The sequence below is a fragment of the Lygodium microphyllum genome, chromosome 5, assembly GCF_053477565.2.
Source record: "Lygodium microphyllum isolate KBCC chromosome 5, Lygodium_microphyllum_v1.1.10, whole genome shotgun sequence".
NCBI lineage: Eukaryota > Viridiplantae > Streptophyta > Polypodiopsida > Schizaeales > Lygodiaceae > Lygodium > Lygodium microphyllum.
Window position 1 is genome coordinate 50,457,921 of NC_141139.1, and position 24,761 is coordinate 50,482,681.

General features: G+C 40.7%; 1 protein-coding gene across 1 annotated transcript in view; it reads left to right on the forward strand.

Annotated features, from left to right (window-relative positions):
• LOC148035811 (nuclear pore complex protein) overlaps positions 1–24,761 on the forward strand; it is a 55,220-nt gene that overhangs the window by 18,119 nt on the left and 12,340 nt on the right. The window contains exons 6-9 of the mRNA XM_087677816.1: positions 17,180–17,245; positions 17,430–17,516; positions 18,586–18,687; positions 20,072–20,218. Coding sequence (XP_087533942.1) covers positions 17,180–17,245; positions 17,430–17,516; positions 18,586–18,687; positions 20,072–20,218 — 402 coding nt within the window. The remainder of the gene's footprint in view (positions 1–17,179; positions 17,246–17,429; positions 17,517–18,585; positions 18,688–20,071; positions 20,219–24,761) is intronic.

Below are 24,761 nucleotides of genomic sequence, written 5' to 3' on the forward strand. Positions count from 1 at the left end.
GCATGAAATTAGACCAAGTGGTGAAATTCGACCCGTTAAAATGTGTCTTGTCCGTGAAGGCATTCTTGGCCGTTGCAACAGGAGTGGTAGTGCTCGGAGATGGATAGTGTGAAAAAGTGTAGTCTGGGTAGGATGGAGGAGTGGAGTATATTTGGGAATGGGCCCCAGAGTGCCCACCAGGCATGCGGATAGTGTGCAAGGTGGATCCATAGGTAGGGATGGGTTGACTAGGCATGGGCATGGTAGCCACATGAGAAACCCAAGGAACTGGGATTGGGGGTATGGGGAGCAAAAGATGGGAATCCCTGCGTAGGTGTAACCCAAGGAGTGTGAAGATGCACCATAAGCTGAGGATGGAAACCCTTGTGTATGAGTGGTCATGTGAGATGTAAAGCTGGGGAGAGTGAGAGGGATGCCCATCACAGTCGACCTAGGAGTTATGGGTGTGCTCCTTTGCTGAAAGGTGAGAGGCACTGTGTTAAAGGGTGGCATTTCCCCCTAACGAAGTACCATGGTGCAAAGAGGTAGAGAATGGGGTGGAGAAGGAAAAGATGCTAGGAGCGGAGATGGAAGATCCAACCCCTAGGGTGTGTGATGCAGATGTGAAGTGTAATCCAAGGTTTTGGAAAGACGATGAGAGGTGATCAAGGTGTGATATAGAAGAGGGTGGAATCGGAGGAAAGTGAGAAGTGTGAGATATGCTCAAATGAAACAAAAGCTGTAGATGTACCTGAATTTCGTCTGCTTCATGAGCCCCCTCTATTGAAGTACACATACGCAAAGCCATCCGGATCTTGTACCTCAAAAGAAGAAATAGGCAAGGTTTTTGATTTATGCAAGACAGAAGAATTGTACAAACTTTTGGACCTGGTTGAGATGATAAAGATGGATCTTCAGATGTTTCGAATGTCGTATGTCCTCCATGATTGGAGAGGTGGCGAGTCTCACCAACTGGGCCGAATGTAATAGCAAAATTGGTAGGAGGGGTGTAAACATCACTGTACTTGTTGTGATACTACTCCTCAAAGTCCTCCTCTGTCATGTTAGTGAAATCTAGTGAAGGTGGAGTGTCGTCCTCCTCACCGAATCCATAATGCCGTCTCAAGGCCTCCAATGATGGAGAAGCCTGATAAGACATCATAGGAACTGGAAAAAAAGATGCCTGGGACATTGTGATTCGGTTAGGAGTCGTATTGTGTGCCTCGCACAAAGACTAGCTCTCCACAATATCTGCATGATACTCTTTACAAGAGCACCGGCTTTGATACCATGTGAAGAAAATTGCTAGGGTTTGCATTGAGGACACATAGAGTGTACGATCACGATAGAAACACAAAGAGACAGACACAGACACATAGGGCAAAACTCAAACCCTAAATGCAAAACTCAAAACTCAAACACAAACAGAAGAAGGGAGAGAGAGAACACAACTCTGAATTGAATGAATGTTGTAAATGAATGTAAGAGTGTACAATGTGCTCAAGGGCAGAGCAATGTCGGAGTGTGACGTCCACTGAAGACGGATCCCAAGTCTGTGACCACTAGTCGGAGTGTAATGTTGAAAAACCCTTCACCCTTCACCCGCAATTTGCGTTTTTGCGTTTTTGCATTTTGCATTTAGGGTTTGCAGCCCCAAAAAGGGGCACCATCCCAGATTGACTATGCCTATTTATAGGCCACTCTTTCATTCATTCACCACGGCTGATTCATTCAGTCCGTCACCTCTTCTCTCTAGCCTCTCCACTACCCTCACACCCCTTCAGGAGGACATTGCGGTTCGTGGTTCGTGGCTATCATTATCATCTTCCTTGTGCTACAACACCCTTGTTCCCTTGTATCACATTCACTCCATGATTCAAAACTTCATCATTCCATTCATCAGAGTTTCTTCTCTCTTCTCTTCTCTTCTCTTCTCTTCTCCATGTTTGCCGAGTTCACTCTGTGTTCCTTCCTGCAAATCCTATTGTCTCGTTGGTACGTTGTCTTTTGACATGTAGGAGTGTTGAATAGTAAATGACAATAGGCTGGTCACCAAAACGTAGCAGTTTGGAGGTTGGAAACTGGTAAACGCAGTAGTGTACCACCGATCAGAGGCTCGAAACTGTGCACAGTCTGTTGTAAAGAGCAGGTTGAAACAGTGTCTGATGTGGGTGGCGATGATTGGATGATCAGATTGCAGCAGATGATGATGTCGTCAGTAGTAGCTGACGTTAGTATGGATGAAGGCGCCAGCACAGCAGGAGCAAACATGGATGGAGTGGCAGCAATCTCGAGGCTGGACAGCCACGTGGGAGGAGGCTGATGGCTGAAATCTACACGTGGAGTGAGAAACCTGTACAGACGGAATGAGGCTGAATGGGGACAGCCTGTCTAGATGTGGAAGGGCACCCCAAGAATTAGGGTTTCCATTGAACTCTCGAACCGCTCCTCGTTTTAGGGTTTTACTCTAAAAGAGTCTTTTTTAGTGTGTTTTGGTGCTTGCTTAAGAGGCTAATCAACAAATAATGCATGTTTTAGCTCAACCAAAATTGTACTCATTTGTATACATTTCACAATGACTAGTACATTGAGTAGTGACCTCATGGGGGTAGATATACTGTCAGCACAATATGATGAAAATTTAGCGTGGTACCCATTTTCTCAAACAATCCCTTCGAGAATAAACTAGTCATTCAAGGATCTCGATCGCTGACAATCGACTCTGGCATACCATGGTACTTAAATATATGCTGCAAAAAGAAGTGTGCCATATGATTAGCCTTTATCTTGTTTCTCATTGGAATGAAATGGGCTTGTTTGTTGAACCTGCAAATGATAATCCATCTCCCATCATCCCTTGTAGGTGTCCTAAGAAGCTCAAAGATAAAGTTCGTAGCAATGCTCTGCTGAGGCCTATCTGGAATAGGTAAGGGCTACAACAAACCCGGCATCTTTTGCTTATCATGCTTTACTTTCTGACATACGATGCATGTCTTGATAAATTGCTCTACATCATGCCTCAAAGTTGGTCAATAAAAGAAACGCTCCATTGCCCTGACCATAGCATCAATCTCTCGATGCCCTGCATAACGAGGAGCATGACTCAATCATTACTATAGGCCTCGATTGCTTTGTGATACATAGTCGTCCATGCATTGTCAGAAAACCATCTCTTAAGCACAAAGTGCTCATGTCTCTGGCCATTGCAAAGTTGATCATACACATTGGCAAAATTCAAATCAGCAATATATTAATCCTTCAACTCAGCGGGGTCCATGGAGTGTGAGATCTTCGAGGTGGATACATACGCAGACATACTCTCTGCACCCACGTACATATTTAGATCCTTATACAGCATTCTTCACTGCAGATTTTCTACGTTTCACTGTCTCTTTCTCTCCCTCTCTTCTCTCTCTCTCTCTTCACTCTTTGTCTTGTTCATATGCTTCCGCATTGCTTCACTTTGACACCATAACTGTGTTTCTTTCTCAAGCTGTGCGTTTGTATTATGATTGCGTTTGTATTCTGTAGTGGAGCATTTATTTACATTGGGTGACCTCTTTTCTTGGTCTCGCTAGAGTTCTTTTCCTTGTTTTTCTCTGCAAGAAATGCAAGAGGAAGTATTGCTCAACATGGCTAGTGGTACTACTAATGTACAATATGGCAATGAGAGGGGAGGAGGAAGAGGATGTTGATATTGAGGAGGGTGCAGTAGTAGGGGAGGAACCCCCTAGGTGGCTGGAGTAGATGGATAATAATGAAGTCGGAGTACATATGGTGATTGTTTAGAACTTTATAGTACTAATTGTCTGAAACTGACTGCTGTATTGTCTTGTTGCTTGCCTTGATTTGTTCTTGTACATGTCAAACTTGGTGCACAAGAATTAGGGTTTCGGAATGTAGTATTGTTATTTGGGGCAGTAGTGAAACTGCCATGACCTAAACTCCCTCCAGTCTCCTAGAATTATTGATTCCAATTGCTGTATACAGCCAGGGGCAGTGAATTTGATGGCTGTCCATATGGTTTTCTGGTTTTTTCATGATATAGATTTCAGCAGTAAGTAGAGGCAGATTCTTGTTTGACTTCGACTGATTCTTGTTAACAGATTGCTCTAGAAAGCTTTGTGAAAGCTCACAGCTGGAGCTGTGAGAGAGCACAATGGAAGAATACGAACACGAAAAGAGGAGGGAAGAGAAAGACTGCAATGAAAGGAGAGAATTAAAGAAGAAAATCTGCATTGAATCTGAATGAAAGCTGAATACAAAAGGTGGACTGATCTGTCCTTCCTCGCAGCCCAAAGTGTCAATGAGGGTACCACATTAGGCTGATGACAAATGGTAGCATTGGAAGACAAAGGAGAGTCTTGAATGTTGGAGTGTGCTGAAAATCTGAAAAGCAGAATAATAACCAGCCATTGTGGAATATCTATAAAAAGCTGAAGAATGCTGAAACTGGTTTGACTGCTGCTAGATGGTACAATAAATGTGACCGACCAGCACAGACAGTAATATAATAATAATAATAAAATGATGTTGCCTACAGGAAATGCTGATTGCCTGTTTGGCCAATGTGAATGTAGTCCAAACCATTGAAAAATAATTTCTCAATCTGGGAACTAACTAGCCAGTGTGAACACATGTAAAACTGATCGAAAAAAAAGTATGCTATAAAGAGAGTTGCCTTCTTCGTCAAAACACATGACAGATTGAGTGTTAGAGCTGCTAATGTCCTCCTTTGGTTCAGATTGAGGCTTAGGGGCATGGATCCAAGGGCGACAAAAGAAGTGCCAATGTTGATGAAGTTTGTCAATTAAGAACTCCACATGATCTTGGGAAACCCCTCTAAAATAGAAGGGGCCAAGGAATTGTCAGAAGTGGGTGCAATGATGGAAGCGTAGAAGATTGCTGTAAGATTGCATAACATGATGGAAAAGAGAAAAAAACATAGGAAACCAAAAAAACATTGTAGAGGGAGAATTGAAAGGTGTGCTTGGGAAATGGAATCCATATACCAAACTCGAGATAGTCGCGTATAATAGCGACTCACTGGTTGTGTGGGTGCCGGCATTGGCGCTAGCTCCCTCTCTCCAACAAGGCTTGCATTGGAATGTGGAAGTGATGAATGACCGGATGGTAGAGGAGGGAGCCTAATAAATAGGCCAAAAATATGTCAACAATGTGATTAGGTCAGCCAACAATAAAAGCCAAAATTCATTATCATAATGACAAATAAAAATTTCTAAAATAATCAATATTGTTTGTCCCACTAAGGCACATGTCCAGACTCACTCATGAGCTAACTAGAGTACTATAATCCATGGATGCTTCAATAATATTGTTCCTCTCTCAAGGGGATGGGAAATGTGAGGGAACCATTGGAGGAGATGATGGGGAATGGGATGGAACCTATGGGATAGGTGGTGCAAAATCAAGAACAGCTACAGCTATGGAAGATTGCCTTGAAGGACCCTGTACAAGGGAAGCCCAAGTTCGAAACATGTAGGACCTTCGAAACAAAGCTCATTAGATGGACAAGCAATAACATAGAAATGCTGCAGTTTTTTATGTGCGCGTAGATCTGTAAGAGTTATGGAGTTCCCTTGGTTCGATGCTTTTGATGACTCCAACAAGGAGACCATTCAATCTTCCTTTCATAGGTGGACCCACTAGTCAAATAGTCGCGAAGATCAACATTCAGAGCCACAATCATCTGGAGATAGACACTTTGATAGATCGAGAAGATCAGAGCACCCTCCCCCTCCCCCTCCCAAAAACCTGCTTCTCTACATGTTTCTTACAAGGCCCATACTAGAGATCCTCACATAGCCATTATGGCACCATCTATTTAAGTCTCTGTGCTTTCTTCTTTTCCCAAAGAAGATCAACTTGATGATGTGAACCCTTTGGTCCTCCAAAGTGGAGTGTATCCTTGACACCTTCAAGTTGTGTGCATTTGTTACTACTTCCATTCCCCATGCTGTGAAGGACCGCCACATTGATTATATGATGGACCAAGCTGCCCTTTGGGATTGGCTCAACTCTAGAGCATGGTTTTTTCTCTTTATCAGTCTGCAAGATTCTGTCCTTGTGACATGTCAAATGCGTAGTGGAGATGCAATGGTCAGCAATGGCAATGGCAATGGCAATGGCACAAAGAGAGAAAAACAGGAGCAACAATAGAGAGTAGAGAGTGTGAGATGCACGATGTGTGGGTACAATGAGTTTTACCTCTTTTAGGTTTTTGTGATAGTTATATGTAAAGTACAAGTGCTAAGGGTGCAAGGCACGACGGCGCTTTATTCCCAACAATCTCTCACCTAAAGGCAACGTGCATTAAGGTTGAAGAAAATAATCAACTAAGTCTAAGTATGTACAAAGCTGAAATACATATACTATCCAACTCCTATCATTTGTCGGCAATGAGCAAACCGCTCTGTCGGAAGACCCTTTAATAGACAAGTGATAAAATCACTCACGCTCAATGATGTAGACTATTGCCAGAGGCTAGGATGATGACGTCAAGTTGGAGATGACAACGCCAAGCAAGGAGAAGGTCTCCACACTGAAAAACATAGGTGAAGGTGAAGCCTAATGAGGAGGATATTGAAAACCAATTAGTGCAGAGATTTGATGTTGCTTTGTTTAAAAGTGATAACATTACAAAAGTGCAAGAAAAGGAGATAGAGTTGAGTGCAGAGATTGAAACAGTTTCTCTTGAATGTGTACCAACATTTCCCAATTATCTCATCACAACAAAAAGAGATATGTATTGCTAAATGATATTCAACCCCTTTTTGATCTTAGAGAAGATTATTGCTTGGCAATCCTTGTTGCATGGGTTCAAAATGATAAGAATTTTATAGGTTATGAAGAGGAATTGCTAGCAACTCTTGATGTTGAGGGAGAGAATTTTCAAGACGGTTCTATAGCCTTGCATTCTTGCATTAATCAAATCGTGGAATATGAAAAGGAGGGATACCTACATAGGAAGAGTACTTACAAATTCAACAGAGATTTGGTATTGATAATGTGGGTATAAAGAGAAACTGAAGTCTCCATTGGAGGAGAAACCAAAAAGTTTAATAAATCTATATGATGATAGTCTTCTTGAAGAAGATGAAAACCCTAAGGTATGAAAGATAATTCTGAGATATCCATTGTGATTTATATTAGAGTATGTTATGCATTATAGATAAATAGTTTTGGATATTTATCTATTGACATCTTATACTATTGTGGTTTATTGTGCAGATAGAAATTGAAGATGCATACAACTTTCTTGGAAGAGCCAAGGGCTCAAGGCCATTGAAGCCAAGGCCTTGGCCATTATATTGGAAGCTTAAATAATCAAATAGTTGCAATTTATCATAGCAGGTTGTCAAGCTCTCCAATCTTACCAATAATGGATTTGAAAGATATCTCCAAGGTAATTGGATCCCAAGCTTTCAATAGAGGTTCAGACAAGATAATTTTGGTGGAGAAGGAAGAAGTTGTAAGAGTTTTTGGCTTCATGCCTGGATACAGTGGATCTAGGGCAGGATACTTTGAAGTTCTTGCCTCTTATTTGCTATCCCATGTAGGAGATGCCAAGAATTTGAAGCTCCTTCTAGGCTATAGGAAAGAAGAGTGCTGATGCCAAGTAGATGATGGTGACGCCAAGTGGAAGATGCTCCAAACACAAGGCCTGATAATGGAACAGGGCGCTTGAAGCAGAAGAGAATAGGTAAACACAACCACGAGCCACGAATCACAATGTCCTCCTGAAGGGGTGTGAGGGCAGTGGAAGGGGCTAGTGAGAGAAGGAAAGTGGTAGTGAAGAATGACTGAAGAGAGAGGTGGTAATGAATAAAGTAATTGCTTATTTATAGATAGATGTTGTCTAGGATAGTGCACCATTGTGTAGGCGTCCGCTGAAAAAGTGACCAAAATGTGAACATCAACTCTTTTTGGGGCTAATAGTGCGAAACCCTAAATGAAGAGTCTAAATTGAAGAATTGGTTTCTCAACACGACACTTCGACACCAATTTGACATCTCGGATGTGTAGTGGAGATATGATGGTCAATAATGGCAATGACAGAGGCAAAAACGTGAGCAATAATAGAGCATAGAGAGTGTGAGATGCACGATGTGTTGGTACAATGAGTAGTGCCTCTTTTAGATTATTTTGATAGTTATATGTAAAGTACAAGTGCTAAGGGTGTGTTCACACTTGAGCACGTATAAAAGGCACGGTGGCCCTTTATTCCCAACACCTTGTGCATATGCAAAGACTTTAAAGATACGGACGAAGCTCCCTTCTCTCTATCATCAAAAGAACTTTGCCCATTGCATAACCATAAAGAAAAAACTCTAGATGCTTTTTATTGGTGATTTTCCTTCTATGCAAGATCATCTCAACAAGGAGGACATGCACAATAAGCATACATCCCTTGACTAGACGATTTCATCGAACAACATCTCAATGATTCTCCTTACTCAATTGCCATCAACAAAGTATGATCTCTTCCATACCAGTTTGCTTATCTCCAAGATTCCGGAGACCCTTCTATGGGAACAGCTAGCTCCACTTGTTTTCTTGTTTTGAAGCATAAAGAGCAACTCAAGAAGATCAATGAGCTTTTATTGCAAGTTCGAGAGGGGAAAACAAGGACAAAAAGGCCAAGAATGAGAAGAAAAAGCAAGATAAGGAGTCTTCTCTGAGCTCTAATATTGATTTAGAGAAGCCTAAATGCCCATACTATGGAAAGAGTATCTGTCCTGCACAAAAGTGTTGAAAGAGATACCCTCATCTTCATCCAAGAGTAAAGGATAGAGCTAAATCATCTAAGTCTTCTCTACCTCTATACTAACTATTAACCTTGAGTCTATGTTCCGTCATATCCACAAGATGGAGAAGGGACTATGTGATGAAGTGGTGTGAAGCTAAAGCTCTCAAACGAGATGATGGTAACACCATGGTCTTGGTTCTATACAAGAATATCATCACTCACTTTGGTAGTCCCTTAAAGATGGTTAATGATAAAGGCACTTAGTTTCTAAACAAGATTATGAAAGAGCTGACAGAGCTTTATAAGATATGCCATCGCAAGTCCACACCCTACTATCCTAGAGCCAATGGCCAAGTCAAAGTTACCAATTGTATCACCTGTTTAATCCTGACAAGTACGATTGCTACACATTGTCTTGATTGGGATAGTCGACTTATAGAGACCATCTAGGTGTATAGAACCTTCCATAAGGTTGCTTCAGGACAGACACCTTTTCAACTGGTGTATGCGTTGCAAGACCTTCATCCATCAAAGGATACAGTCCTAGTTGGTGACATTTCTTCAATGCCTATTAAAAGTGTTGACACTTATCAAGTTGCTTGAATGGAGAAAAAATCAGCTACACCTTGTAAAGAAAAGTTATAGATGTCCTATACACTTTGTAGAAGGCCTAGACAATGTAAAAAATATGCGTTCCTTGTGACAAATCTGCTACAAATAACAAGCTAAGTGTGGTCTTCTCTTTGTAGAATCTTTAAATCCTCTCGAAATCAGCTTTCCTCTTCGGATAGGGTGCTAAATAACCCGATTCAACAGTAATTACAACAAGCATAAAATTCACATAAACTAAAAATGCAAATGTTACCACTTTAATCTTGGACAATGGATAGCTTGTTGGTTCCAAAACTGGCACCCCTTGCGGTATTTCTTTAACTTTTATTGCAAATGGATGAAGTACAATTGAGATCCTTTGATCTCCTTCGCTATTCCAAGTGCCTCTTGCTGTCAAAACTGACCAGCAAGCCTTCAAACCAATTTGGCCCTTGGTTTACTTGGGGATTGGGCTTCACCTTGCTTCTTGAAAGACAAATTCAGCCCCAAATCTGATATTGGATAGTTGGCCTTTTGAATCTTCTTGAAATTCCAAGTCCTAGGCTCTCAACTCTGAGCATGTATCCTGAGGTGGTTGTCAAACCCTAACTTCTATTGTAAATTATGGTTTATAGCAGGGATGTTTCAATATCTCCACCTCTAATGACTAAAATGGTTGGATTTTGTTGATATAGCTTGAGAGATGGTTGACGGATGAGAGAGAATGCTGTAGAGAGAAATTTTAGAGTTTCATCGTGAGAAATGCTGAGAAACTGTTGCTGCCTTGTTCAAATAGCCATGGAAGTCGTCACCTACAGCTTAGGACCACTAGAAAGATTGCTGTCTCCCCTCGCATGTTGTCACTTGTAGCAAAAGGACCTTGGGTTGCTGTTAGTTGCTCTTGGAGGGCTCCAAATTATTATCACTTGCTATAGGAATGGTTCCTGGTTGCAAATCACATTAGTAGCTTCTCCTTGCTCTCTAATAGCCTAATTTCTCACAATGTCTGGAATAGACTTCCACTAGCCTCCAAATACGTTTTTTCCACTTGCATGGGAAAATTTGCCAAGTGGTAGCCTTATAATTTCATTTTTCAAGATTATCCACCTTATTAAATTAAATTTTAAAAGATTAATTTTAAAATTTAAAATAGTTATTTTAGTTCTCAATAATTGAATTGGCTAGGTCAATTGATTTTCCAAGCATCCTCGAGTAGTTATTGCCTAGTCTCTAATGTCACCACTGACATTAGTGGCGAAAAAATTGGTCTAGGCTAAAATTTGACACCGGTATCACCTAGTACCTATCAGATATGACTTATTACAACTTTTGTCTTTGTTATCAACTAATATCTTGGGGTCCTGGGTCCCATATTGTGAAATAATTAAGTTGAATCTCACATGTGCAAGTCACATTGGCACATTTGATTAACTTTTAATCAAATGCTAAGGAAAGCAATCAAATTTCACATCCTCGTGACAAACCACCCCCTCGAAATCCTTGCAATCGTCGTCGATTGCATTGCAATGTGCTAAAGCATTTGTTGCCACTCTTAGAAATACATTTTGGTATCGTAGTTAAACATGTGTACATATTGCTTAATCAGGCTCATGCCCTCTACATGTTTGAAATTCTAGTTACTTAAACTAGTTACAATCCGCACACATAAATCATTACCATTGTTAAAACCATAAGGGATGCATCCACATGCCAAATCCCAACACTATTCTAACAACCTAGGCAAAGTAATGCATGAACTAAGCATGCTCAGTGCCTCATAGCAATGATGTACTACATGATATTCATGTAAGGCAAATGTATACTCCATGTATTTCATACATGCTAGCAACATTGCAAATGTATAGTTTTAGAGCTTAGGTGCAAATCATATACATTTTTATATCAACTCACAATGACTAGTACGCTTAATAGTAATCCCAATGGCAAAAATACTGTCACCGCATAGTACCTTGGATGCAAGCCATACACATTTGTATACCAACTCACAATGACTAGTATACTCAATAGTAATCTTAGTGGCAGAAATACTGTCAGCTCATAGTACCCTGGATGCAAGCCAAGCACATTTGAGATCCACTACATAACCAAGCTGTCCATCACTAGGAAAGTGGAGATGCAACCTCCCCCTTGAGTATCAGACAATACTATGAACCTTCTATGCTTTGCTGAACTTGAAAGAATCTGATTCAAAATTGGCTCTATTGAAACACATTAAGATAAAGTGCATTAGTGAGGATGATTTGCCAGGTATCATGCCAATATTGCTCTACATGGGGTTATACATATTATTAGCTATACTTGGATACATTGGGCCTTGCATATCATGTATTGGTTGCTTTATACCATAAGGAGTTATGCCATACATCTTGGTATGCAGTCCTTGATCCACCATGGCATGGAAACTAGTGCTGTTGAGAAATCCTTCACCCGTAGTTTTGCATTTTGCGTTTAGGGTTGCGTTTTGCGTTTAGGGTTCCATAGTGGATAGCCCCAAAAAGGGGTTGGGCGTCCACAGTAGGGCATCACTCTAGACAACCGGTGCCCTCCCTTTGGGCGCCACCCTAGACAGTCTCTTGCCTATTTATAGGCTGTCTCTATCACTTATTCTTTACGGTTGATTCATTCAAACCGTCATCTCTTCTCTCCAGCTTCTCCATTGCCCTCACACCCCTTCAGGAGGACATAGCGGTTCGTGGTTCGTGGCTGTCTTCATCATCTTCCTTGTGCTACGACACCCTTGTTCCCTTGTATCACATTCACTTCATGATTTAAAACTTGATCATTCCATTCATCAGGGTTTCTTCTCTCTTCTCTTTTTTTCTTCATGTTTGTCGAGTTCACTCCATGTTCCTCTCCGCAAACCCTACTGTCTTGTTGGTACATCATCTTTTGACATGGTATCAAAGTTGGATTTGCTCAAATAGTGGCAAAGATCCGCCACTTTAGTGAAGGCAAAGACCGGTGGCGGGTTCGGCATCCACTTCTCTTCTTTTTCCTTTGCATCAACACCCTAATTGGTGGCTGCTCCCTTGTGCGCTTGTTGTTTTCTGGCTTGCGTTCAAGGCTGCTGCTGTCGCCTCCACCTCCCCTTTGTTGCGTTTACTATTGGCAGCTCTTTTGTTGCACTTGGCGGTATTCCAGCACTTAACCACATGTTACATGAGCATTTTTCAGCATGTAGCATTGTATCTCCACTCCTCTCTTCTCTTGTTTCCCTTTTTTGGGATTGAGAGGAGGTGTTGAGAGACCCTTCACTTATAGTTTTGTGTTTAGGGTTTCACAATGGATAGTCCCAAAAAGGGTTGGGCGTCCACAATAGGGCACCACCCTAGATAACCGCCGCACTCCCTTCGGGCGCCACCCTAGACAATCTCTTGTCTATTTATAGGTTGTCTCTATCACTCATTCTTTATGGTTGATTCATTCAATTCGTCAACTCTTCTCTCTAGCTTCTCCATTGACCTCACATCCCTTCAAGAGGACATAGCAGTTCGTGGTTCGTGGCTGTCTTCATCATCTTCCTTGTGCTACGATACCCTTGCTCCCTTGTATCACATTCACTCCATGATTTAGAACTTCATCATTCCATTCATCAGAGTTTCTTCTCTCTTCTCTTCTCTTCTCCATGTTTGTCGAGTTCACTCCATGTTTCTCTCTGCAAACCCTACTGTCTCGTTGGTACATCATCTTTTTGACATGGTATCAGAGTTGAATCTGCTCAAACAGTGGCAAAGATCTGTCACTCCAGTGAAGGCAAAGACCGGTGGCAGGTTCGACATCCACTTCTTTTTTTCTTCTGCTGCATCAACTTCCTAACTGCCGGTTGCTCCCTCTTGCACTTGCTGTTTTCTAGTTTGCGTTTAGGGCTGCTGCTGTCGCCTCCACCTCCCCTTTGTTGCATTTACTGCTGGCAGCTCTTTTGTTGCACCTTGCGGTATTCCAACACCTACCACCTATTGCATGAGCATTCTTTAGCATGTAGCATTGCATCTCCACCTCTCTCTTCTCTTGTTTCCTTTTTGGGCCTGAGAGGGGGTATTGAGAAACCCTTCACCCATAGTTTTGCATTCTGTGTTTAGGGTTTCATAGTGGATAGCCCCAAAAAGGGGCTAGGGGTCCACAGCGGGGCAACACCCTAGACAAATGGCACCCTCCCTCCAGGCGCCATTCTAGACAGTCTCTTGCCTATTTATAGGCAGTCTCTATCACTCTTTCTTTACGGTTGATTCATTCAATCCGTCACCTCTTCTCTCCAGCTTCTCCAATGCCCTCGTGCCTCACACCCCTTCAGGAGGACATTGCGGTTCGTGGTTCGTGGCTGTCTTCATGATCTTCCTTGTGCTATGACACCCTTGTTCCCTTGTATTACATTCACTCCATGATTCAAAACTTCATCATTCCATTCATTAGAGTTTCTTTTCTCTTTTCTTCTTTTCTCCATGTTTGTTGAGTTCACTCTGTGTTTCTTCCCCCAAACCCTACTGTCTCGCTAGTACGTCATCTTTTGACAGTGCCACTGCCATAGTAACTTGGCTGCCTCATAATTGCATGCATACCTCGCTGTCCAAAAAGCATTGGATTGGCACTTTCAGGCTGGCCTTGCATATGCATCAATTGCCCCAGTGGCATCATTTGCTTATGCTCACTACTCACATTTGGAACATCATGTTGTTGTATTGGCTCTTCCTTTAGTGCATCTTGTTATCCTAAAGCTCTTGATGACGATTTCCTCTTCTTGCCTTTGTTGCCCTCTTTTAAGGGGTACAAAAAGCACATGAATCGAGGATCATTTGCCAATTGCATAAACATTTCAGCTGTTGTCCTTAGGTGATCTTTAAATCAGTCATCAAATTTCTCTTCTTCTTGTTGGCCAACATCTTGTGGAGGCCTAGGACCCATCTCTTATCCAATTCCCTCATTGTCAGCTTGCTATCCATGCTAGTTGCCTTTTCCAAGATCAAGCATTGCATTTTTCCCAACACTTTGTGAATTTTCAGATTGAGATGCATTATCTGTGCTTGATTCCATCTTACTATCTGGAGACATTCTTGCTATAATGCTTAGCTGAATACAATTTCAGTACTAGAGCAAAGCTTCTGACCTTCAATCAGGTGCCTTTGGCCCACCAATTCAGGGGAGTTGATGGCATCTTGGTAGTGGAACCTTGAAAGAAGCCTTTCTCCTCGGATAGGGTGCTAAATAACCCGATTTAACAATAATTACAGCAAGCATTAAATTCACATAAACTGAAAATGCAAATGTTACCATTTTCATCTTGGACAATAGATAGCTTGTTGGCCCCAAAAGTGGCGCCTCTTGCAGTATTTTTTAATCTTTTATTATGAATGGATGGAGTACAACTAGGATTCTTTGATCTTCTCTGCTAATCCAAGTGCCTCTTGCTGTCAAAATTGACCAGCAAGCCTTTAAACCAATTTGCCCCTTGGTTTGCTTGGGGATTGGGCCTCACCTTGCTCCTTGAAAGACAAATTCAGCCCCAATTTTAATATTGGTAGGCTGGACTTTTGAATCTCCCTAAAGTTTGAAAATTTTTCATTTTCTCATGCTTGAAGTTTGAATTTTCTCTCTCCTCATCATTCTCTCTCATCTTCCAACCTATTCTTATCCTTAGCAATTTTTAGCAAAATTAGCCATTGGAGGTGGACATTCTGACTAGTCTTTGCTATAAACTCTAATTTACAACAAAAGTTAGGGTTTGAGAGCCACCTCAAGAAGTTTGCTTAGAAATTGAAGGCCTAGTGGCTTGAATTTTAGTCACCGAAATAGGGGCAATTTCAGGAGATTCAAATAGCCATTCAACCAACAAACATTTGGGGTTGAATTTGTTACCCAAGGAGTACAATTGAAGTCCAATCCTTCAGCAAAGCAAGGGGTAAATTGGTTTGAAGGCTTGCTGGTCATTTGTAACAACAAGAGGCAATTGGAGAATGAAGGAGATTCAGGGAATCTCATTTTATTCCATCTAGATTGCAATTCAAGATAAAGAAATACTATAAGGGGTGCTAGTTTTTGGGGCCAATAGGTTGTCCATTTTTCAAGATTAAGTGGTAACATTTGCATTTTCAGTTCATGTGAATTTTATGGTTGCTGTAATTGTTGATTAATCCGGTCATTACCACCATCTCCGAGAAGGAAGGTTGGTTTCAGAATGTGCTGGAAACTTGAATAGCATAATAATAACCAGCCACTCTAGAATGGCTATAAATGGTGGCTGGTCAAAGAATGCTGAAATGGGTCGACTGCTGCCAGATGGTGCAATAAATGCTGGCCAACCAGCATAAACAGCATAATAATAATAAAATGCTGTCGCCTACAAGGAATGTCAATCGCCCCATCTGCCTACTGTTAACACAGCATCTAAACTAGTAAAAAAGAAATACACAAGCTGGAAACCAACCAGCCAGTGTGAACACACCTAAAACCAAATGAAAAAAACACATGCTCTAAACCAAGCTGCCTTGTCCGTCAAATTGCATGACAGTTTTGAGTGTTCGAGCTCCTAATGTCCTTGTCTCACTTAGACTGAGGCTCACAAGCACTGAGTAGGAGATGCTTGAATAAGACACACATGATTGCTAATAGGAGCAACAAACATGAAAGAGTTGAGAAGGAGAATCCGATACATAAGGCTGATTTGAGGCTGAGGGAGGGGGCTGCTATGGCTGTCGACCACATTAGGTGAGCTTTGTTCCATGAGAAGATGGATTGAAGATCTGATGTGAGAGGTTGCATGTCTTTCCGCCCAAGGGGCAGCATGTTTTTTTCTGAAGTGTGATGGGCTATCATACCAATGTAAAGCCATTTGAACTTTTTAATGTGAGCTTTGGTCTAACTACTCAGCTAGTCTCACAATACTAAGTAAGTATGACCCTTGGGTTCCACCATTTATGCTTTTTATGGTTGTCCTAAACTGCATTTATGTATAGTAGGAGGGATACTTGTCTATAATTCTTTAGGAGAGCTCAATGTTTCTTTTTGACTCAATGTGCATGGTCCCTTAAAACATTTTTTGCTTCTATATGTGACTATTTCTCACATTTTCTCACTTTTTGTTGTCATGACATGTCTAGTTTGGATTTTACTTTGATGGGTCTTGATTACTGTTGCCAAGACGAAGAAACATGTTTCCTACATGTAGGAAATATTAGAAACATTTGGGCGTTTCTGAAACATAGGAAATGCTTGAATCCATCTTTTGTGCCCAACATATTAAAGTCAATCTGAGCTATCATGTTAATGCTATTTTGACATTGATTGCACTTGGTATGTTTGAGAATTTTTAAATTATGGCATTATGCTTCTTTTATATTCATGGAATCGGGTTGATGAATCGTGGAATATGGTGTATGCAAATTGTTGGTCTATTGATTGCTCACTTAGATTTCATATACAATGTTGAATTGTGTTTAATATATGTTTTACTGTGGCCCATGGGACTTGGAAGTATATTTAGTACATAAATAAAATCTCAATAATTTTCATCTCAAATGAACCATGTTTCTTACATTTGAGGAACTCTAATGAAACCTTTGAAACCTGCTTCATACCTCCCATTTTTGAAACCCTTGGCAACAATGGACCTGGCTCTAATTTTGACTTAGTTTCTAGTTGACATCGATACTGGTTCTGTAATAAGGGAGATTCTTGGCCTTGGGTAAACATCAGTGCTAGGTCCTTGGTCTGTCAATGTGCTTCTTTCTAGGAAGTCCTTTGGAATATTTTTATTCTTGTTTTGGACATTCATCTACAGATGCATGACATGTACATGCTTGGATGTTGTGGTGGTTGATTTTACAGTTACAAGATGAGGCTTTAGCTGCTGATGCTCAAAGGTTGCAGGCAACTCAAACAAATGTCAAGTTGGTGTGTATCTCTATTATATTTGCTGAAGGATCATATTAACAGTCCTATATTTTGGGGAAGTTTTGATGCATTTTGTTCTTCCAGAAGTTCATTGTCCAGAAATTGTGCAAACTTTATTCTCTTTTTTTGATGTTTTTGACTCAGCATGCCTTGTATTTGAAGATTTATTGTGATATCTTTGCAGCTTCAGAGGCATTTTGAAGCAGACACAATACCTTGGTTACAAAGACTCAGGCAAAAGGAGCAAGAGCTTCAGAGAAAACTTCTGAAGGTAAGGTCTCTGGATGTTTTTCTGCCAGTTAAAGCTGGTATAAAACCTATAATTAAACATGAGGGAGCTAAGCCTGAATCAGGTCAAAACAGAAAAAAGGGGCATGATATGTATTTATGAACCAGGGATGAAGTTTTGGGGAATTCTTCTGTCTAAAATGTTTAGAAATGAACTGCCAGGTGTTTGCAAATCTATGTCAGTGTTGACCTTTTCACTTCCTGACTGTAAGATCAAGAAGCTTACATGAATGGGATTTGGAGCAGACGTGGTCTCTTTTCTTAATGTGATTTTTGTTTATTCAGTGTGAGCACTTCCAACCTTGTGTCATGCAAGGAAGCTGAGTGGATATGCATGCACTGATCAAGAGGGTAAATTTGGGCCAAAGCGAGCATAGTATTGCAGGTGGCAACATAAGAAGAGTCTTGTATTTGAGTTTTATAATGAGCAATGATAGTTTAGTGGTCTCATCTAGTGACCTCTTTGCAAATTATAACGCAGTGTGTTTTCCATTTCCTTTTGCATTTTGTAATAGCAAGGCCTTCTTGTAGAATAATATAAATTTGGTGGTTTTGGGAAGTAGAAATCTACCACTTAATGCCAACCTTTCGAGTCATGAACTTTTTGTTTTACTTGTACTATAGGCTCCTACCGTTGTACTTATTGTGATAATAATTTTCTGAGTTGGTACTCTGCGTGCTCTGGCCTGTCCTGCTCTTCACAGTTAAAATTTGGGGAATGAGCTTGTAGAATGTGGGCAACACCATCAGAATTTGTGGAACATGTAGAGAAAGGCCCAGATGTCAATTTCAAAACATTTAAATCTCAAATACTTAATCTAGGGGTTGGATTTGGATAATTTAGAAATTTGAGTTAGTTGCAAGCATTTTAAACATGTGATTGATTGTGATTCGTTGAAGTCTGATTGGTTACAATTTGATGTAACAAGGATACCTGCATGTGTTGAGATAAGTTATATTGCTTCTTTTATTGAGGGCATGAATTATTTTATATAAAACTCTTGCTGAGGCTGAGATGGAGTTTGTTGCTTTTGGAAACTGTGCATGGTCAGATGATGAGAATTGTTGAGGCACTAGAAGGTAAAGGGTTTCGCATACCTTTAACAAAAGGTGAAGCACAGTTGGGTGCACGATTGCGAACTCTGTCACAACAGGTGAATGCCTAATTCTGTTTTGTGATACAAACTGCTGTACTGACATGGTTTGTTTGCAAATTTCTTGCTCTTTCTTTGATCCCTGTATAATTTCATTGTCTGTCACAACAGGTGATTTCCTAATTCTGTTTTGTAATACAAACTGCTGTACTGAAATGGTTTGTTTGCAAATTTTTTACTCTTTCCTTGATCCCTGTATAATCTCATTGTCCAATGTAGACCATATGTACAATGTCACACCACACCTTTTCTCTTTGTATGATTGAAGAAAGATCAAGTGTGTATGAATTTGTCAATGCTTGTAAGGCAATTTAGTAAGTAGTGGGTAACTTGCACCATCACATCGTAGCATACTACATTTCAGTCTGTATGATTGTTTGGGAACACCAAAGATGACAGGTGTCCCTTCATTTTGGTCACATTTAAACATGTTGTGCATTAACAGCTCATACTTCCCAAGGAGATTTAGGTGACATATTTAATGCAGAAAAATTCAAGAACAGGTAGAAACTAGATCTAGAAGACTCATGTGGGCATATACCTGTGTAGCATGTATGTTAATGTGAGTGATGCAGGAAAGTTTGCCTCAGGCTTTGTTCTATTTTAGTGAACATATGGTTGTACATTTATAATTTATAATGGGCTATCATGGCTGCCTCTTGCTATGTTCTATTTCAGTGAACATGCTCTAAAGAGTTATGCTTGTATATATATAATGGGCTATCAGATTCCCACGATTGGGCTTATGTGGGTTGCGTTTAGATGCATGGTACCAAAAGCTGCCACGCCCTCAGTACCTATCTTTGATTGGACACTTATCTGCTACAGATTGAACTTTATTCCTGATGTCAGGCTGCCTCATTGAAAAGTTGTAGATAGTTTTGGGCATGCTCTTGTCAAGTTCGTTGTCCATGAAAGGGCATGCTATGTTTGTTGGATTATGTTTTCTTTGTCATGGATTTTATGTGTGGAGTTGTGGTCTACATATGGAAGCTTTAAGCTTCTCCTGTTCATTCAGGAAATGATTAGACCGTGAATTCTTCATTGAGATGAAACACCATGGATGACAAGGTTTTATATTCATGTCAGCAGTGTGATCATCTTCCTGTCATGAACCTCTGCTATTAGCATGCCTTTTTGTATATATGAGCAGCACTACATCAAATTTTTGACAAGAAGGTCTGTTCAGTTTCATATGTCTCACATGCCAATTGCTTGAATTTGTACTCATACTGGTTATGCTGCGTTGGTCTTGATATATCATATGGCGTTCTGTCCTATACTTTCACAAACTATTACTTAGAAGCTACACAATACAATTTAAGTAATGGGACAGGACCGCTTCATAGGACTTTGTTTCTGAATTGGTTGAGTGAATTGACAGCTTCAAGGGCCACGGGCTGAGCTTCCAAGGCGTGTGGATACTTTGTTGTCATCATCCAGAATGCAGGCATCTGCTGGTGGAATTTCCCATAGAAGTTTACTTGGAAGTGGTAAAATTGATGAGCAAAGTCTTTCCGAAATGCATAAGGTATATCTTCGTTAATATTATTTCGGTGTAACAAAATGTTGCTGTATTCTGTTGCAAAGCTGGAGTGCTCAGTTGCTTTTATTTTATTTCATGACGCAAAGGAAAAGCAATGTGGTGTCAATGGTAGCACCTGCATCTCAAGACATGAGCTGATAAACTTGCATTCTGTATGCTCTCAGGCTCCTCACATGAGATAGGGGAGTTTGAAATGCAAAAAGTGCATCAATGAGCCATTCAAACTTAATCTGTTATGAAATTGAACTACAGTAGCTGCTACTGAACAGGAGTACAAAGAATATATAGTCCGACTCTGGACAATGTGAACATTCGTAGGGGTTCTTATCTAAAAGCTCATACGTCTTTGAACGGTAAGAGAGCAAGCAACGAAGTAGACAGGTCAGTTTGCTCTGGTGAATGCAAGCATACCTGTAGCAGGACCAGAGAGTGTGACAGGAAGGGGGAAGGAGTGGTGGGGGATTTTTGTGCCCATAGAAAGCCAAGCCCTGGTTTTCATGATCGTTAAGCTACCAGTATCTCCTGTGATCAATCTTTGACCAGTCACCAATTATCTTGTCTTTAATGTCACTATGAGTAGCCAGTCACCTTGTCTTGTCCTACTTGGCAATGATTCTCTGTTGGCAGCAAAGAGGTGTTTCTATCAGCCCTTGGTTAAGGATTTATTCATCCCCTGGACAGGCATTGACAGGTTACTGTTGTGCGGTTAGCACTCTTGGGCACAGTTATGCATTTCCTATTTATCAGGTCGGAGAGCTAGATGCAGTCTACAGGTCATTTCTAGCTTTAGCAGGCAGGCAGTCAGGCAGGCTAGGCAGGTTGCCACATGGCAGTCACAGTGTTTGCGCAGCATTTTTAGGCATTCTTTTATTCAATGATTGCATATGTGCAGCAGTTGGCTGACCGCTGCACATATGCAATCATTCACTTGTCTTTTCAGGTACAGCCTGTGCATACATCTGCCTTCTTCATTTCAGCATTCCTCTACTGCAGATATTTGTGTTATGCTATCTCTTTTCTCTCTTCCTCTAATCTCGTGCTCATTTTCTTTCAGTCCGGTCATATGCTTCTGCATTCTCTGCACTCTGACATGTTATTAGAGCAGCATTGAAGGGTTGATTGATTGTGGGTAGACTTGAACAGCCCGTGTATACATCTGCCTTCTTCATTTCAGCATTCGTCTAGTGTAGATATTTGTGTCCTACTATCTCTTTTCTCTCTCCGTCTTCTCGTGTTCATTTTCTTTCAATCCGGTCATACACTTCTGCATTCGCTGCACTCTAACATGGTATCAGGGCAGCATTGAAGGGCTGATTAATCATGGGCACACTTGAATGGAAGATTTCGGTGCGACAAAAGTTTGCAGTTTCAATGTTAGAAGGTTGAGGCAAACAGGTGCAACGTGGGGAAGAAGCGAAGTTAATGTGATTTTGCAGGTTTTTGTGGTTTGTGAAGGAGAAAAGACTACATTTTCAGTCTTTTGGAGCAGATTTTGAGTTTTCATCTCCTCTTGCAGTTGAAATAGGTTCAGGATGAGTGAAGGAAGCCCTTGCAAGCATTGTTTGCGGAGTCAAAGGGGGTTGCCCTTGTTTTTATGTAGGTTATTCATGTGATAATGTCTTTTGAGTTTGTGTTTTCAACGTTAGAAGGTTGAGGCAAATAGGTGTAGTGTGGGGAAGAAGCGAAGTTGCTGTTTTTTTTAGGTTTTTGTAGTTTGTGAAGGAGAAAAGATTGCATTTTCAGCCTTTTGGAGCAGATTTTGAGTTTTTAGCGCCTTTGGTGGTTGAAATAGGTTTAGGATGAGCAAAGGAATCCCTAGCAAGTATTGTTTGTGGAGTTAGAGGGGATTGCCCTTGTTTTTGTGTAGGTTATTCATGTGACAATGTCTTTTGAGATTAAGATGGAGTTTCAAGCTATTATGGACTGTAAGGTCCTTGTGTTACCAACTCTTGCTTTAGATTAGAAGTGTTGGGTGTAAAGTTCCTTTGTCTTCGTGTAAAGTTGTACGGGTTTGAACACACCCTTATTTATACCCTAAATAAGGATAGATAATGGGAGTATGTTTCTAATGAGCTCAAAAAGTTTTGTGAGATGCATGGCATTAAGAGGGAGCTAATAGTCCCTTATAATCTTGCATCGAATGGTGTGGCTGAAAGATATAATTGCACACTTTGTGAGAGTCAGATGTATGTTGTCCATAGCTAATCTCGTCCAATAGTTCTGGGGAGAGGCTCTTAAAATTGCAGTTCATGTATGCAATCGCTCTCCAAATCGTGCATTGGAAAATGACATTCTTGAAGAGGTTTGGTTTGGCAAACTTGCTTCATATGACCATTTGTGTGTCTTTTGTTGTGATGCCTTTGCGCATGTACTTGTAGTTTAGAGGACCAACTAGACATGAAATCCGTCAAGGGTATCTTCATGGGATATGGAGATGAGGGAGGGATGGGTTATAGAGTTTGGCTTTCTTAGGGCAGGAAGATAGTATGCAGCCGAGATGTAGTATTTAATGAGGCAAAGTTGTCGAAACATGCTACACAAGGTGACCTTGACAAAAAGAAGGTCAAATTTCAGCATGAATAGTCAGCCATGCAATAGCCCTTCGTTGAAGATTTTGTCCCTTTTGATGTTGCAAATGAGTAGCAACCCATTGTGCTACAACTAGAAGATAATGGATAGCAAATAAATGCATAGAATGGAATAGGACAGCAAGAAGAACATGTTGAAAACAGGTTACAACAGCATGAAAATGCTGAATATCAGCAACGTGTTTATGATGTGCATGTACTCGAGGACGTAGGCCCATTGCCCAACAATACAGATCATTGGGTAAGACGGTCTACACGTGTCAGAAGGCAACCACAGAGGTTTTAGCTATCTTTGGATTGCATTTTGTTGATTAATGAGGGTGAGCCTTTGACATTTAGAGAGGCATAGTCATGTGAGAACAAGAGAAAGTGGGAGCTTGCTACGCGGCTGAAAATGAGTCCATAGGAGCATTCCAATTTGTCATACCCCATATGCTCTGACTAGCACCTATCAAATCAGCCCTACAAGCCTTTCCTATCTCCGAATCCAAGGCACGAGTGTGCCACATGGTGTAGCAAACAATTTGTACACAGAAAATTTCCATCAACCTTTAAATCAACAAAGTCAATGGTTTTTTTTTTTTTTTTTCTAATTGCTTGGGATGAGTATAAAAACCATACATGGCAGTCATGATGTCAACATTTGGCTAACATACTCTGTTTGTGTACTAAGAGAAGTACGGTTGTAGATATTTGGCTTTCTTTATGTTGGAGGTATGGGCGATTTCATTTTCCAAGAGGTCTTTTCACCAGTGCTAAAGATGACTATGGTCTGTGTTTTGTTTGCTCTCATTGTATCCTTGGATTTAGAGTTGGATCAGATGGATGTGGAGATTGCTTTTCTTCATGGTCACTTGGATGAAGAGCTATACATGAAATAGCCATAAGGTTTTGCCATTCCAGGGAAAGAGCATTTGGTTTGTAAGCTGAAACACAGCTTATATGGGCTGAAACAAGGCCCTAGACAATGGTACAAAATGTTTGATACCTTCATGCTCAACCATGAATTTAAATGTAGTCATGCAAATCACTGCTTGCACACTAAAAAGGCTGATGATGGAAGTCTTATTGTGTTGGTCTTATATGTGGATGACATGCTGATTGCAAGAAAGCATAAGAGTACTTTGAATGCTCTTAAAAGGCAGCTAAGTTCAACCTTCTCGATGAAAGATTTGGAGGCAGTTGAACACATTTTGGGCATGCACATTAAAAGAGAAAGAGGACAACACTTGTTTTTCTCTCACAAGACAAGTACATTAGCAAAGTACTTGACAGATTTAATATGGCTGATACTAAGCTTCTTGGTGTGCCTTTACCACCACATACAAAGCTTGGCAAAGCTGATTGCCCATAGGATGATGCAACTATTAGTGCTATGAAGGGCATACCTTATGCATCAGCTTGTGGATCTTTGATGTTCTCACAACCTCAACGTGTTATTAAACCATATATGCAGTAGGCATAAACATCATGCATGTAGTAGGTCTTTGAGGTAATAGAAGAGAACTGCCAAATGCATAACCAACTGAACAAAAGATAATGTAGCTCGATACATAGCTAGGAATCATATATACTTCACTAACATCATGTTGATAGAGATAAGAGCCAACATTCAAAACATGTAATTAAATGACGGTCTTTGATGCGGTGAGGTTAGCTGAAACCAGTCTTCCTTCTTGGAATGGATGGTGATAACCTGATTTAAGAGTTAATTACAACAATAAATAAATGCACATAAAATGAAATACACACTTTACCATAACATTCTTGGACAGTAGACTCCCTGTTGGCCCCAAAACTGGCGCCCCTTGCGGTATTTCTTTAGCTTTCATTCAATTGGAAGGAGTACAACTTGAGATTCTTCAATCTTCTCCTGCTAACCAATTGCTCTTGCTGTCATAAATGACCAGCAAGCCTTTTGGGTCATTTGCCCCTTGATT